General features: G+C 35.5%; 2 protein-coding genes across 2 annotated transcripts in view; both read right to left on the bottom strand.

Moving 5' to 3' along the window:
- Window positions 1-3,435: 3,435 nt before the first annotated feature.
- LOC107679708 (secretory carrier-associated membrane protein 2-like) lies at window positions 3,436-11,441 on the bottom strand. The gene is made up of 9 exons (XM_016475337.1): window positions 11,207-11,441; window positions 10,519-10,596; window positions 9,556-9,630; window positions 9,258-9,372; window positions 9,048-9,176; window positions 7,326-7,485; window positions 5,940-6,041; window positions 4,771-4,888; window positions 3,436-3,922 (listed from the first exon to the last, which is right to left on the bottom strand). The coding sequence occupies exons 1-9, from the start codon at window positions 11,339-11,341 to the stop codon at window positions 3,782-3,784; spliced, it is 1,053 nt and encodes a 350-aa protein (XP_016330823.1). The 5' UTR covers window positions 11,342-11,441; the 3' UTR covers window positions 3,436-3,781.
- A 3,295-nt stretch (window positions 11,442-14,736) lies between these two features.
- LOC107679722 (unconventional myosin-IXa-like) overlaps window positions 14,737-17,294 on the bottom strand; it is a 133,487-nt gene continuing 130,929 nt past the window's right edge. The window contains exons 44-45 of the mRNA XM_016475361.1: window positions 16,688-16,830; window positions 14,737-15,203 (exon numbers count right to left, since the gene is read on the bottom strand). Of these exons, the coding sequence (XP_016330847.1) occupies window positions 14,767-15,203; window positions 16,688-16,830 (580 nt within the window). The 3' untranslated portion in view covers window positions 14,737-14,766. The remainder of the gene's footprint in view (window positions 15,204-16,687; window positions 16,831-17,294) is intronic.

The raw sequence follows: 17,294 nt of genomic DNA on the forward strand, positions 1-17,294 counted from the left end.
GATTTAGTTTTTAGTTCCTGTTTCCTCAGTTCCCTTTGGTTATTAGCAAAGCCACTGGAAGGCAAGCCTGCAACCTTTAGCCAAAAAAGCGTCAATGGAGGAGAGGCGTCACTATACTGAATAAACAGTTTTTGTTAGAAAATAGCTCATCATTTAATGAATCAACAGCCTGTTTGATAATCTTCAACATGTTTTATGCTATACAATATTTTCATTGGGAACTATATGTAGATTTTACCTTGATAACAATTGTATTTTTTATGAGAAGCCAGAGTAGGGAATGTCATGACCGGTAGGACCAGGGCTGGACTGGGACAAAAAAAATCGGCCCTAGCATTTTTTGGTCCAGGCGGCCCACCACCACTTCAATATATATATACAGTGGTGTGAAAAAGTGTTGGCCCCCTTCCTGATTTCTTATTATTTTGCATGTTTGTCACACTTTAATGTTTCAGATCATCAAACTAATTTAAATGGGGGGGGGCACATGTGACACAGCAGCCACAATAGCACTGTATAACTGATATAGGCTCATGTTTTATTTTATTTTTTCCGTTTTATTCGAAATATTTCCAAACGTGTATCAGGAAATATCTCGATTCTCGAACATGTGTAAGTAAATGCATTTTGTACCAGATTGTTATTTGTGGGTGACAAAGTAGAGTAATAGTGTAACCTATTAACTACACATAAAAACCCGACTTTTTACTTAAATAGGCCTACCAGGTATGGGTGTAATGCCATAAAATATTTTTAATACGACTGACTTTGTATTTAATAATAATATTGTAAGTTACTATATCAGGCTATAACATTTCCATTTTACAGAGAGCAAAGAAAATTTAAATGATCAAAGAACATTTTCACTTCTGTCTAGCCAGAGTTCAGGCACTCTCAAAAACTCCCATTTAAATCACTGAAGCGGTTTACACTGTGAAATGAACATCTTACTTACATTCGTACGCACATCTGCACAGTCAGCGAGCAAGTGAACAAAACACCGCGTTAAAATTCACGTGTTTTTGGCTTTTTTGCCTTCCATACGCGATGACTCATCTGAACGTCTCTGATTACTGTTGTGTTCTTGTATTATTGATTCACCAGAAGAGGGCACTATGGGTTACTAAATTGGTACCTATAAAAGGTGTAGAAGAATAATTGAATGTGAACAACCATGTGGCATGCAGGCTGTGTTTGCTGTTGGCTTTTGATGCTAATAAATCTTTGAATTGTAACTTCTGGAATCTGACTCTTCATGCTTACCTGGACTTGAAACACTACAATTACCCATTGCATTCATAAGCTCAACAGACTCGTGTGTGATTGGTTATAATGCAGCGCTGTACAAACGCGTCTGTCTCTGGCTCAGTGCCAGCCAAAGCGCGAACGCAGATTTGAATAGCAGCTGATGCTGTGCCGCACTAAACGATCTAATCACACCGGTGTGATTGTATCAAATATGATACATATTAACCCTCAATCTGTCTTTGGGGTCAACATGACCCCAATCAACTTTTCATTAGTTAAAAAAAAATGGTTACATTCATCTCAGCAAAATAAGTTTTTGTGACTTTTCTACATTATCTATCTATATTCACATAAATAAAAAAACTGGGCTTGATTCACTTGTTCTGAAGGCATGTAACAAAAAACATGTTTACAAATCTTGTCTTTGGGGTCAATATGACACCATATTGAAATGAATGAGAAATGCTAAAAAAAAATCTGGATTTTTTTTCATTTGTCAAAAAAAAACAAAACAATTAATCCGGCATAAATCTGAAAATTGACAAAAAGACAAAAGACGTCTTTTTATGACATCTTCTAAGCATCTTATATTGACGTCCACGACTTCTCTAGAAGGTTAAAATTTAGTTCAGATGTAGTCCTTGCGGTAGGCCTGTCACAATAACAACTTTTTGTTGTGTGATATATTGCCCCAGAAATAATTGCGATAAGCGATATTATTGTCATTTTAAAGACCATTTTATACCACTGAATATATAATCATGTAACAGCATAATAATGCAAGAAGGCCTACACACTTCCAAATGACAACAAACTTTTAATTTTTAAGAATATTTAGTTAATGGAAATTAAGTATCAAAATATTAGATACCTTAAAAAACCTGAATAAATAGTAAATAAACATTTTCTAACAACAAATGCAAAGTAACAAGTAGAAAAAAAAAAGAAAAATGCACAAAGAACTTGTATGAAGATTTTTCCCTTACCTTCTTTTCTCTGTAAATTAAAATTGTATATATTTTTTACAATTACTCTTTCTATTTTTCAATAGTGATGCTATATTTTCTTAATATGTTCTTCATCAGACAGCTCTTTTTCAGAGTTTGGTCTTTAAAGCTCTTAAATTTTAATACAAAATAGCCACATCTGTATACTTACTATATCTGTCATTTTAAAATTTGTGATTAAATATTCCTGTCATCATAACTGAAGATGTATGCTCTGCTTTCCATTGTTTTGACCTAAAATCTAACACTATACAGTGGACCCCGAAGGTACTACAAGTACTCCTACATCTATATAGGTTTTTTCCTGTAGTATTAAAGTTAAATTGTATCATTTTCATGAAAAGAAATACAGACCCCACTTAAATGATCATATATACACTAGTGGCAACAAAACATTCATCAGAATATGTTTATTTAACAATAACTCATAAAATATTTGAGCAGCCCACCCAAATCAAGCACAGTAAAATTATATCTGCTTAATTCATAAATATATACATATTTTGTTCATAATTAAGAACACTGCAAAATCATCATTTCAGTTTGAGAATGTAACAAACTGATAACAGCACATTTTTTTCACAACAGTACTACAGTTCACTCTAAAGACAGTCCATAGGTAAATATATGTTTCTTGTTGGGTAATGATTGTTCAAATGTTGACATCAGCTGACATAACACATTTAGTTGGAGTATAAAGACTAAATCAAAGTGTAGAATAATTCAACATGTAACAATACCCTTCACAAAAGGTTTCTAAATACATACAGCAGGGACAAAACTAGACAACTAGATCACTTGGATTGACTGGAATTTGGACTATACTGTAACAATGTTGTAACATTACATAAGCCAATTAAAGGGTTACTCCACCCTAAAATGAAAATTTTGTCAATAATCACTTACCCCCACGTCGTTCTAAACCCGTAAAAGCTTAGTTCGTCTTCAGAACACAATTTAAGATATTTTGTATAAAAACCAAAAAAAGTATGAAAGACATCGTCAGAATAGTCCATCTGCTATCAGTGGTTCAACCGTAACGTTATGAAGCGACGAGAATACTTTTTGTACGTGTAATTTACTTGGCAGTCAATCGGACAGTCACAAGCCTCCCGGTTTTCATCCAAAATATCTTAAATTGTGTTCTGAAGACGAACTAAGCTTTTACGGGTTTGGAACGACATGGGGGTAAGTGATTAATGACAACATTTTCATTTTGGGGTGGAGTATCCCTTTAAATAGTGCCACTGAAACACTTCAACTTCATAAAACCATCTCTAAATATTGCCTTCATTACATGAGGAATACAGAAAAAAAGACAGCCTGTATTCGGACAGAACCCATGTCATCATCTAAAGTGCCTCACCGATCAACAGCCAGGTAACTTTTCACCTCAAAATATTTTCAGTAACCAAATGAATGTATTGCAGCAGGAAAAAACACGATCTTTGAGAAGCCTCAAATACAGATTGTCCTTTCCGTAAGAGGTTTGGGTTGTTTGATGGAAGTTTATGTGACAGTGGCTGTTACTGAAAGGCTCCCTGTACGGCTGAAGATGCAGCTGTGGTGGCAGCGGACTGGAAGGTTCGGTTTGTGACGACCCCCTGAGAAAACTCTTCCTGTGCCTTCTGGAAGCTCGCACCTGTGTTTCTGTACATGGAGTGAACCTGAAAACACAGTGAAAGTCAGTGCACAATCCCAAACTGAAGGTTTGAACAATATTATTAGTAATGAATAATATAAATACACTCTCAGGAAAAAAAAAGTTTAAAAGCTGGCACTGTGGATGTCACCCTTTCAAAAGGTACACATTTGTTCTATTTATATTTTTTTTACCCCTAAAGGGTGCAAATTAGTACCTACATACTACTACCTAATGTGCATATGGTTCAAAGATGAGACATCCTATTTTGGTGTCTGCATAAAATTAAAAGTGATTTTATATACAGAAAAAGCATATTAATGAAAGTCAACTGTCAACTGTAATGTTTCAAATAACATCAAAATATGGGTGAAATAATATTCCAGTTTCATTCAGCATAACAGATATATTTTTGTAAAAATGAAATCATATACTTATTCTGACCTGTATTTATTCGTTTCTGTGGGCCGCACTGTGATCCTTAAACATAGTCTTTTAATGACAACTAACGATTCTGGTTCTAAACATGCCTGACCAGATTTTTTGTTATATGAACTATTGTTACACTGAATGGCATTTTACTGGGCGTTTTCTGTAAATCGTGTTAAACATGTATGATAGTCATTATTTTTTGCTCAGCAAAAATAAAATTAACCAGGACACATTCTAATGTACAGAAAAAAATTAAGCTATAATAAACTTTTACTGTTTTGATTCTTGAAAACTCATTTTCATCTTTAACCCAAATTGGTACTAATACATTTAATATGTGTAAAGACAGACAGATAAAATAGACAGATTTTACACGATGTATGCAAGTGCAAGAACAACCACATGTTCACATATGCACACTTACAGCTGTGGCCAACTTACCATTTTCAGTAAGATCACAGACAGCACAGCACCGACAGTGAAGAATCCAGCCACCACCATCATGAAGACTGACACGGCTATGTTAATCTTGAGCACAGAGATGGCCGTGATCCAGCCACTGCGAAACAATCATTATATCACATTAATACTTTCAAGTCTAGTCAAGTCACCATTATTTATATAGCGCTTTTGGTCCCACTTTATATTAAGTGGCCTTAACTACTATGTACTTACATTTAAATTAATCATTTGTTACAATGCACTTATTGTGTACATACATGTTTTTACATTGTACTTAAAATTTAAAAATGCCTGCATGTAATTACATCTGTAATTAATTTCTGTAACTACATTTATAATTACACTGTTGACCCATCCCTTACACCTTAACCGACCCTTAAACCTACCCAAACCACCAAACCTGTCCCTAACCTTACCCATATCCCACCTCAATAGCAGCAAAATTGTTTTGCAATACAATATGAACACAATAAATACATTGTACTTATTTTTTGATGTAGGTACATAGTAGTTAAGGCCACTTAATATAAGTACCGGACCGCGCTTTTTACAATGCAGATTGCGTCAAAGCAGCTTTACAGTATTAAACTGGGAAATAGTGTGTCGAAATAGTGCGCCGTTCTCTTCTGGCCAGACAAAACCAGCAGTTTAATTCTAGGCTGCACCAAAGTCAGATTGTGCAGAGGACTCACTCAGCTTTCAGCACACACTTTCATACTATCTCACAAACACAACAAAACTTAAATATAGAAAAGAAATTACATTTTTTTTGTAAGTAATCCCACACCTCTCCTCAACAAGCACACAATTTGAGCTATTATTCATGTTCTTAGCAGAAACTGTGCTGGATGGGTCTATCAACGTTTAATATTGGGTTAGAGTTTTGTATAATATTAACAGTATGAAACTGTAAATTAAAAAGGCACATTGCTGAGAAGAGTACAGGATATTTCACCATACAAAATATGACCATGAGGAGGAGGTTCATGGAAAACAGAGAAGAGAGCCCACACTCACAGAGAGACCCCAGGAAAATGAACACTAGCAGATTATGAAGTTGAGATCTGTCGAAGAAACTTGCAGAGAGGAAGTACACACAAAGACTCAAATAACACACTTAAAAGAGCGCCAGTGATGGAGAACCTCACCTGTTTCCCCAGCCGGGGATCCCAACACTCTGAATGATGTACACGATTACTTGGAATGAGAAAATGAAGAAGAAAAAGAAGAAACTGAAGGAGCTGTCAGATCTGCAATGCAAAAGAAAAAGTTACAGGTGAGATGATGATACTCGGATGTCTTTCCAATCAAAACAATAAACCTCTCTCTTTATATAATTGAAGCACCTTTCAGGACTACAAAGATTACACTGTAACATTACTTATTGTTTTTTAATGACAATAAAGATAAGACACTACATGCAAAACCATTGTTGGTTTTCATGCTGATTCCATAACGTGTCATCTTTCAGACCAGTGGAAAGAAGCACCCAAAATACACAATTAAGTGCTGATTTTATTACACGTACATATCTATTTGTATCTGTAGATTTCAATTGCAGTGCATTTCTTTAAAGGTTGTTTTCTCAAATAAAGTTTTTTTTCTCCAGCACTGAGCCAGAAATCTCTACTTTAGTAGCACTTACACAAAACTTTGCGGTTTTATTGCTAAATGCATCCTGAAGGTTTTTACAGAATGCTTTGTTTAACTGATACATATATAACATTTAATCCTAAAAACACTGATTTTATTTTTTTTTTTCCTGGCTGTTAGTGGTATTTTTGTATATTTTGTATTATGGAGGTATATAAAAGTGATAAAAAGATATATACAAATTTCATTTGATATCCATTCTGTAAAAACCTGTAACTATAATGTCAAGAAAATGAAAACGATTTTTAGCTTTATCCAGTGTTCAGATACATATTCAAATGAGTGCATATTTAATTAGATAATACCTTGTTTGAATCTTTAAAAGGATTACTTTACCCAAAATTGAAAATTCTGTCATTAATTACTCACCCTCGTGTCATTTTAGATATTTTTTATGAAATCTTTGCACACAAAAAATATTCTTGTAGCTTCATAAAATTAAGTTTGAACCACTGATGTCACATGGACTATTTTAACGATTCCTTACTACCTTTCTGGGCCTTGAACGTGTCAGTTGCGTTGCTGTCTATGGAGGATCAGAAAGCTCTGGGATTTCATCAAAAATATCTTAATTTGTGTTGTGAAGATGAACAAAGGTCTTACGGGTTTGGAATGACATGATGGTGAGTAATTAATGACAGAATTTCCGTTTTTGGGTGAACTAACCCTTTAAGCAGCATTTTAGAAAAAATTGTAAAACAAAACAGTTGTCTTAATGTACTGTGATTAATCTGCTGGGGAAGTATAGTGATATCTACAGTATTATTAAATTCTCTATTCACCTGTTGTGACTTTTGTCATTACTGTAATGAGGCTGTGAGGCTGGCATAAAAATGTAATGAAAATTATGACACAATGCAAAATATCAACACTGAACTCACTTAAAGGCTTTGTATACGGGTCGGTACCAGCAGAGAAACGCGACAGGAGTGAACAAAATAAACCAGAGAATTGAGAGTCCGAAGTCAACTCCATTCTGAGTAGAGACAGTAAAATACACCAGACAGGCCAGCAGGTTCAGAAACAGCGTCACACTGTGATCTGTTAAAAAAAAAAAAAAGATGTGGTCCGTTATCTAGGCTTACACAGAGCATGAACATTTCCTAAAATGTCTGCCAAAGCATACAACCATACTTCTCAAAATGTTTTGCAGTACATGTATAGTAGGCAGAGTGGAATGGAATACTCTGATGACTTACAACACTGGGCAGAATTAGCAGTATCCAACAGAAAACACTGCATCCCAAAATGCAATGTGCTTGACTTAACCTTTCATTTCCAGTGTGACCAATGAAGCTCAAACCATATGAATTTGCAATCTAACACCACAAAAATGTTACCGATTTTCACACAAAAAATGTATAAACACAAAATACTGCAGTACAGTGTTGTTTTAGTTTCATCGCTATACTATTATAGTTTTAGTTAATAATTGAAATTAGATTAGGTTTTTACACTTTAATTTGACTTATTTTATCATTTATTTTATAAAATAGCATTTTTATTTTTCTAAATGTCTATATAGTTTTTATTTATTAGTTTTAGTTATTTTATTGCTTTAGATTAAGTTTTATTTATTTCAAGTAACAAAAATGCTTGTTTTTTTACAGTTTTATTTTTATCTTAAAGGGGTCATATGATGGATTTCAATTTTTTCTTTCTCTTTGGAGTGTTACAAGCTCTTGGTGCATAAAGAAGATCTGTAAAGTTGCAAAGACTAAAGTCTCAAATACCCGGCCTCTGCTCACTCTAGGCTGCCATGTGTGACGCTGTGTTTCGTTGTGAAAGCGAAACTGCTTTGTTTGGTCTTCCAAAAATGGACACGACTAGACTAGGTTAAGTTGTATTTATAACACTGTTCCAGAACACTTCAACCCAAATATTCAGATGTGTGCAGCACATCTTATGGAGGACTGTTTCCTGATCCTGGGAGAGTAGACTACAATGCCGGCTGTTCTGACTCAAAGACTGTAAGTACGTTTTTTATATTTAAAGAGTTTTTATATTTTATATTTTTTATATTTAAAGCGAGTTTTTTGGGCAGTGTAGAGTAGGGCTTGTTGTTTGTCATTTCTCCGATCACAAATGCAGACATGGTTTTATGTTTACGCGGCGCGATGCAACGCATCAGTATGGAGAGTATAAGTCATTATAATCCATAATTATGTCCCCACTGGATCCAATGAATGCCTCGTTTATAATGGGTTTTCATGTTTTTGAATCATCGCTCCGGCCTGACAGGGCATCATCATAGGGGCGTAACATTTCCGTCACATGCTTGAGGTATTCGGCCAATCATAACGCACTGGATAGCTGGCCAATCACAGCACACCTTGCTTTTCAGACCGATGAGCTTTGTAAAAATCGACGCGTTTCAGAAAGGCGGGGCATAGAGGAGAAACAATAATGTACAGTATGTGGAAAATAATGTGTTTTTTTAACTTTAAACCGCATAAACACATTTCATTACACCAAATAATGTTCTTTTTAGCAACATCATATGACCCCTTTAAAACATGTAATAACCCCACTGCAGTATAATTATCGTAAGCTATTCCATTTTGAACAGTCTTTATTCATTACATGTCTATGCATTCACTTACATATCCAGAGGTAGTACATCATCTTGCAAACCCTCTGATATTCCACAGGAATTTCTTCATTAAAATCCTGATAGAAGCAAGGTTTTATGGGGAAAAACTTGGGCAAAGGTGGCCAGTTGTTTTCTTTACCTGCAAGCAAACAATTTCCTTCATGTCAAGAGACCACAGAAGAAAATCTTACAGAATAAGATCAGTATTAGTGTGGTTCACCTAATGCTGTATCTCGATCCCGAAGCTCCTGTTCTTTACGCTCCAGCTCAGCAGCCTTCTTCTCCAGCTCCGCTTGCTGACGGAGGAGCTCGGCCTGTCCTGCAGCGACACTGGCCTGATGGAGGAAGAAGATACAGTACATGCTGCTTTACTGCGGTTTATGCATAAACCTAACATCTGTTTGGTTGTCTTTAGGAGGATATGAGTAGCTTGCCTTATTTCATGATGTACTAAGATAAATACAGCATGCATTAGCATACAAATATTAAGTATAGTTCAGCATAAACACTGTACTAACTTGTGGACTGGGCTCCACTGTGGTCTGCAGGACTGCTGGTTGAGAGGCAGTTGATATGGGAATGGTGCGTCCATCCTTAAATGAGAGTGGGGCAAGGTTTTTAAACTTTTTGATTGTGATTACATACAGAGCACAACAGCTGCTTTTTTAAAATAAGCAAACACCAGAAAAAAAAAGGTTTTAACAGAACTCCTACTTGATTCTTTTAGGATTTTGCATTTCTTTATTTACTTGACAAGGTTTGCTAATAGAAAATCTATTGTAACTTTTAAAGATTAAATGTGACCCTGGACCACAAAACCAGTCTTAAGTCGCTTGGGTATATTTTTAGCAATAGCCAAAAAAATACATTGTATGGGTCAAAATGATAGATTTTTCTTTTATGCCAAAAATCATTAGGATATTAAGTAAAGATCATGTTCCATGAAGATATTTTGTAAATTTCCTACTGTAAATATATCCAAATTTAATTTTTTATTAGTAATATGCATAGCTAAGAACTTCATTTGGACAGCTTTAAAGGCAATTTGATCAATATTTAGATTTTTTTACACCCTCAGATTCCAGGCTTTCAAATAGTTAAAATATTGTCCTATCCTATGTAACCTGAAAGATTATTTATTCAGCTTTCAGATGATGTATAAATCTCAATTTCAAAAAATTGACCCTTATGACTGGTTTTGTGGTCCAGGGTCACAAATAAGACATACACTTAAATTCTAAATAAATACATTTAAAATTAAAAATAGGATTTCAATTTATTAATTACAATATTTTACTGTATTTTTTTTATCAGCTTACTTATTTTTGATCCCACAGGATAATTTTGGTTCCAAATTACAACAAGAACAATATAATTCTGTATACATTTTTTTTTTGACTAGATATAAAGCCAAGGACATGAGGAATTGAGAAAGGATATTTAATTTGAAAATGAGGATTGGAAATTGTTGTCATGCTTACCAGAGCACCGGCTGTAAATGGGTTAAACTCTCCTATGCCATCGGCTGCCGTGTTGGTCACCTGAGTAACTGATGGATCCTGTCAGGCACATAAAATATGACTTGTCTATTCATGTAACACATGTTATGCACAGTTTCTGGACATGCGCCGTAGCATTCTTTAAAGTACTTTGGAGTGCCATGTAAACGCTGCCGGTAGGCTACATGAATATAACAATTATTCAGTACCATGACATCTCTGAAAGTACCACAGTATTGTCAACTATTGGTTTTATTTATTTTTTTATATTTGTATCTAAAAAGTATATATCCTATGTCACGAAATTAAATGAGATGCACCTGTCGGATTTGTACACCTCGCGTGATGTGTTTTTATGTTTGTAAAATGCTTTACGTTCTTTACAGAATGATAAACAGGTTTATGATGGTAACCACCGAAGCAAAAACACAGTTGTTATATTTTAAAACAACACGGTTTAATTTAACAAAGTAGCACTTCCTCTATCGTCATCAGATGCTGATTGGCTTGTCAGCCTTACAGTGAATCGTGATTGGCTGAACGCCTGTCAATCACACCTCATTACTCTAGTGACTCAGAACCTAACAAACCAACCAAACAGGTTTGCAGCGCATACAACTTTTAACATTTTACATATTACTGAAGACATAATAAATAAGTAGATATTTACCTGAAAAGGATTGACATCAACTGGCTCGGCAAAGGGGTTGTTATCGAATCCAGACATTTTGTCTTGCGGTAAGCAGCACAGGTGTACTGGTGCTCTGTCTGTGTACCTGCCAGCGCAACACACCTCGCTGCGCATGCGTGATGGAGTCAGTCGTCACGTCACTGCGGGGTTAGTTAGATCTCATGTTCCAGCTCTGCTTACACTGCTGTATTCTGCTGGGAATGAACACTACTCGAGTTCTGATGTGGAGCTATCCTGCTACACGTATACGTATAGAAACGTACCATTTTAATAATAAGATTATTACTTGGTGCAGAAAATGGTACGTTACCATTTTTGTTCATTCATTTAAATTTTTTTTTTTTGTTCGAAGAACTTTTCAAAGCTGAATTTTAGCATCATTACTCCAGTCACATGATCCTTCAGAAATCATTTTAATATTCTGATTTGCTGCTCAAAAAAAAAAACCATTACTATTATTATTATTGTTGAAAACGGCTTAGTATAATTTTTTTTAGGTTTCTTTGTTGAATAGAAAGTTCGGAAGAACAGCATTTATCTGAAATATAAATATTTTGTATTATAAATGTCTTTATCATCACTTTTGATCAAGTTCCTTGATAAATAAAAGTATTCATTTCATAATTTAATAAATATATAATGATTTAAATATACTGACTCCAAGCTTTGTGTAATGTTACAAAAGCTTTTTATTTCAGATAAATGCTCATCTTTGGATCTTTCTATTCATCAAAGAATCCTGAAAAAAATGTACTCAACTGTTTTAAATATTGATGATAATAATAAAAAATGTTTCTCGAACAGCAAATCAGAATATTAGAATGATTTCTGAAGGATCATGTGACACTGAAGACTGGAGTAATGATGCTGAAAATTTAGCATCGTCACCACAGGAATAAATTACATTTTAAAATATATTCAAATAGAAAGCAATTATTTTAAATAGTAAAAATATTTCACAATATTACTGCTTTTACTGTACTTTGGATGAAAAAATGCAGGCTTATTGAGCAGAAGTCAAGTCAAGTCAAGTCACCTTTATTTATATAGCGCTTTTAACAATACAGATTGTGTCAAAGCAACTGAACAGCATTAATTAGGAAAACAGTGTGTCAATAATGCAAAATGACAATAGTAATCTGACAGTGTAACATTAAGCATTAGTATTTCGAATAAGTTAAACTATTCTTCTGCAGAGATTTAAAAAAAAAAACACATTAAAAATCTTACTGTCCAAAAACTTTTGACTAGTAGTTTATAAATATATGTGACCCTGGACCACAAAACCAGTCATAAGGGTCAATTTTTTGAAATTGAGATTTATACATAATCATCCATTGATGTATGGTTTGTTAGGATAGGACAATATTTGGCAGCACAGAACATCTAAATATTGAGAAAATTCCCTTTAAAGTTGTCCAAACAATGTCCTTAACAATGCATATTACTAATTAAGTTTCAATATATTTACGGTAGGAAATTTACAAAATATCTTCATGGAACATGATCTTTACTTAATATCCTAATGATTTTTGGCATAAAAGAAAAATCGATAATTTTGACCCATACACTGTATTGTTGGCTATAACTGCTACAAATATACCCGTGCTACTTAGGAGTGGTTTTGTGGTACAGGGTCATATACAGTGGGTACGGAAAGTATTCAGACCCCCTTAAATTTTTCAGTCTTTGTTATATTGCAGCCATTTGCTAAAATCATTTACTGCACCTTTGCCAGCAGTAAGACGAGTTAAACAGCTCTCACACAATTAAAATTCCCTTAGGCCAGATGCACCCATCTGGCAAAGTGAGAAGAGACTCGAGCACCTCTTTCAGGTTTGCAGGACAAACCGGTTATTCAAGTTTTCCTCCAAGAGCTCAAATCAATCAATATACAAAACTGAATGTGGCTGGAACAAGTTGGCAGTAATAGCTGCACAATAACTCAGACCTTTCATTCACCAAAACAGTTCTTAATTGTTCAAAATGTGTGATTTATTTTACAACCATTAACTTTTTCTCTTTCATAAGAAATATTTGTTCAACACGACTCCACATAACATAAGACAAATCTGAGGCCAGACAGCCGTTTGCTCAATCCTGCAGGCGGTGTGACCCGTCTCAGCAATGCATGAGATCTAAACACCACAATATAAATTAACAGTCTTAATTCTGAGATTGATGTCATGCGTTTATGTCCACAGACTCGTTCCTGTGAGAAACACAGCCTTTGCCAACCACCATCACCTTTAACAAGCCATGTTATTGGATATAATCACAGTTTAACATGACGGTGACAAATTCATCTTGATCTTCAATTAATCTTTGCACAAACCACAGTGACAAAGAAATGACAAATGGTCTAGACACAGAAACATTTTGCAGGTGGCACAAGTAAAATAACTGATTTTGTTCATTTCGCAATCAGCTTCCTGATATTAATAACTAATGATGGAGAGATAGCAGAATCTCTCTGAGGGCAACACTGCTAATACAGCAGCTGAATGAGAGCTGTGAATACAATCGGAGCATAGCCTTCCAAAATGCAATTGTGTGGATTTTTACAGCCAGGTTTTATTTAATAATTAAATATTTAGGGAAAAAAGGGAAATATCGCATTACAGTATATATACAGGCAGAAGAGACCATTTGGTAATATATTAAGTCATATTTAAGTCATTTTCTGGCAAGAGGAATCTTGTGTTTGCAGGGTATGAATGATCCTAAGATTCAGAATGATTCCATTTAGAATACCTTAAGTAATAGTAATCCAGTAACTCTGCATTTTTGTGTTTTAACACTGGTTTCTTAAAACAAGATCGAGGCAGATAAGCACAAAAAACAGGAATGAAAATCCAAACTAATTCAAACAACTGATGGATGGCTGTTGACGTAATACACTATGTGGTGATTTGGAAGACTTTGGAGTCTTCATTTAGTGTGGGATCCTCTGGCATTCTAACACCAGTTTGCTTGGTCCCTTTAATGGCATCATTTCCCTCCAAGCACAACACAAAAAGCAGCACAAACATATCCAGAGGTTTTCTCACAAGACACACACTCCCCACACATACGGAGGAGCCTCACACACATCCACAACATCCTCACTTCTCTCTCCAACTCATTCATGACCGATACATGATATATGAATTCAACAACCCAGCAGTCACTGGTGCTCTGGCTTTGTACACTTTATATCACATAATATATTTATATATTCCATGTAAATAAAATTTATTAAATAGGCTTGGGGGCAAATACATCGGAGAGAATGCTGTAAACGTTAAAGCAGCCCGTGGTTTAGTTCATCAATGGCTTCGTCTCCCACCTTTGGAGCCCGATCACAGTCAGGGAGCCCAAAGGAGAACATTCCGGATCGGAATGGTTCAGCATTCCCTTTGCCCTGCTTTCCAGCTTTCTCACATGCAGATCTCCTGCTTTTCCTGTCAACATGGCACTTAAGGACTATAATGCAGCAAATGTGAGCTAGCAGGGAGGGATGAGCAGTTTCCGTGGATGGACGTGGAACCTCGTGGCCTTCATACCATGAACTCGTTGCTGCCGTACACCACCACCTGCTGGGGGGGCAAGTCTGGATCTCTCTTCTGCCCTCCGCCCATCGGAGGGTCACGGTGCCTCTGAGGTGAGTTCTTGGCACCCTGCAGGCGCTGTTTGCCTTTTTCTGGGTTGAAGGTGCCGCGGCTGGTGAACTGCGGTCTCTCCTCTCCATCATGCTCGGGCTGGTCCAGGCTGTCGGGCGGGCTGGATAGATATAATCGTGTCGAAGGTGATTTGGAGCGCAAACGTAATTTATGGGTTTGTGCAGGTGGTTGCATATAGGAAGACGACACAGAGGAGACGGTAGAACTGGAGTCTATGGAGTCCAGGGATTCAGGCTGCTTTCGCAGAACCCTCCTTCTCTTCCCCTCTGACTTCTCAGACTTCTGCCTCGCGGCGGCCAGCGCTGGGCCTCGCTCTGTTTAGAGACAAAGAGAACAGCAATGGGAGGTGCGCTGGAAAATCATTAAGCACCGATGCTGGGGAGTAAAGTACTTGAAGTTCTGACAGTACTATCTTAGTTTTGTTTTCCATTAATGTGACAGCAGGCCAATGGCATTTAAGCTAGAGTAGCTTTTCCGGTTTTAAAGTGACAAAACACTGCATTGCTGGTTTTTATGTCCTTGTTTGGCACACAGCTTCACACAGTCGAGTAAAACACATTCTTCTAAAATACTCTCTTATGTATAGTATTGGACGTCTGATTCACTTGAAATGAATCTGTTTGTTCAGTTGATTCAGTAAATAAATACAAAAATTAATTAAAAAAATTACAGTACCTTTTTTTCTGTAGCTACAGTACTGTATATATTTTTTTACTCGTCTGAACTATTTTGAAACCCACATGAAATCTAAATGTTCAAGTTCAGGTTCATTTATTTATAAAGCACATTTAAAAACAGCCACAAGACTGACCAAAGTGCTGTACATAAAAATCAAACCATAGAACAGAAATAATAAAACATGAATTTAAAGACCAAAAGGAATGACAGATAAACATTCTGAAGACAGAGTAATAATCAAGAGCATAATACAATGTAATGAGAATGGGATATTAGTAGGCCAGATCGAACAAGTGTGTTTTTAAAAGTGACTTGAAAATGAATAGGAATGGATTTTCTTTAAAGGATTAATTCAATCAAAAATAAAAACTGTCATGTTGTTCAAATCCCATTTACCATATTTGATATGCTCTCTTTGATAGCTCTATGTATGTGCGTTGATCAGTGTTTATATGTAAATAAACACAAATTATGTGTGACATAAAGCAACTGTGTCTCATAAGAAGACTTAGATTAAATCACTCTAATATGAATTACTTTTTAATGTTTTCATGTGAAAATGCAGGGCATTTGTGACATTAAATGGATGAACAAACATTATGAGAGAATACTAAAAATATCTTCAAAACACAAACTAAGATGAACAAAAGTTTTCTGGGTTTGGAACGTAAATTATGACAATTTGATTTTTTGGGTGAACTTCATTAATGATTGTTCATTACTTTAATGAACATTCCAGGTTTAGTTTTAGAACAATTTATCATTGCACATTAACTCCCAAAACAAACAAAGACAAATTGTTTGTTTTTGTTGTAATCACTTTCTCTTCCTCTGTCTGAAATGGCTCCACTGACATCAATCGCTGGGCTGCACAAGTTATTGGATAATATAACCAAAAGCAAACAGCTATTTATGTATTGTACTGATCTTTTTCATCATCTAATTAATTCCAAAATCAAACCTACATCTATTCTTGTTGCGTTTCCTGTTGTACTCATAAATGCATTATAAAAGTAAAATGGAAAATCAGATGACGTGGATTAAAAAGCAGCATGTAGTTTGAAAAGATAATGTATTCAAATAGCTTCACATTTAATAGGAACTTTCAGTAGTCACTCACCAGAAAAGTCCGAAGTGGCTCCCTCAGAGTCCACATTCAGGTTTTCAGAGCTGTCTGCGGTGCCTATAGAGGCCTCTGACTCCAGAGTTTCATCATCAGATGCCCGTGGCTCCAAAGCAAGCATCTCAAACGTCAACTCCTCCCTATGAGGTGAAGATCAAACAAATCTCAGTACAAACCAGAATAACTGTGTACTTCTACATAATTTAAAAAAACAGCATTTTTGATCATTAATTCGGGGTAAAATTGTCTCAGCAGTATCATCAAACACTATATGGTAAAATAATAGTTCATATTGCTTCCTTCTATTAATTACAACTGACACAGACGGTCAAGTCCTTTGTACTTTGCATTGTGGGATACCCAATGCAGTGCGCCCTGGCTGTATATTGCACATTATATTTAGCAGGTCCTCTGGGTATTTCGTACTAAACAAGGAGCATAGTAGTATGATGATATGCTATTCCACCCTATTACACCCTTTGAGTATTAATATTAATAAGTTTAAAGGGGTCATATGATGCGATTTCAATTTTTTCTTTCTCTTTGGAGTGTTACAAGCTCTTGGTGCATAAAGAAGATCTGTAAAGTTGCAAAGACTAAAGTC

This window comes from Sinocyclocheilus anshuiensis, unplaced genomic scaffold (genome assembly GCF_001515605.1).
Source record: "Sinocyclocheilus anshuiensis isolate Anshui unplaced genomic scaffold, SAMN03320099.WGS_v1.1 scaffold224, whole genome shotgun sequence".
NCBI lineage: Eukaryota > Metazoa > Chordata > Actinopteri > Cypriniformes > Cyprinidae > Sinocyclocheilus > Sinocyclocheilus anshuiensis.

Excerpts from the sequence above, each read along its gene's own strand:
- LOC107679708 (XM_016475337.1), bottom strand. The coding sequence starts at position 11,341 with ATGCGCAGCGAGGTGTGTTGCGCTGGCAGGTACACAGACAGAGCACCA. Across the intron at positions 9,631-10,518 it reads CATTTACAGCCGGTGCTCTG|GATGGACGCACCATTCCCAT; the intron begins GTAAGCATGACA and ends CTCTCATTTAAG. Across the intron at positions 9,373-9,555 it reads CAGTGGAGCCCAGTCCACAA|GCCAGTGTCGCTGCAGGACA; the intron begins GTTAGTACAGTG and ends TTCCTCCATCAG.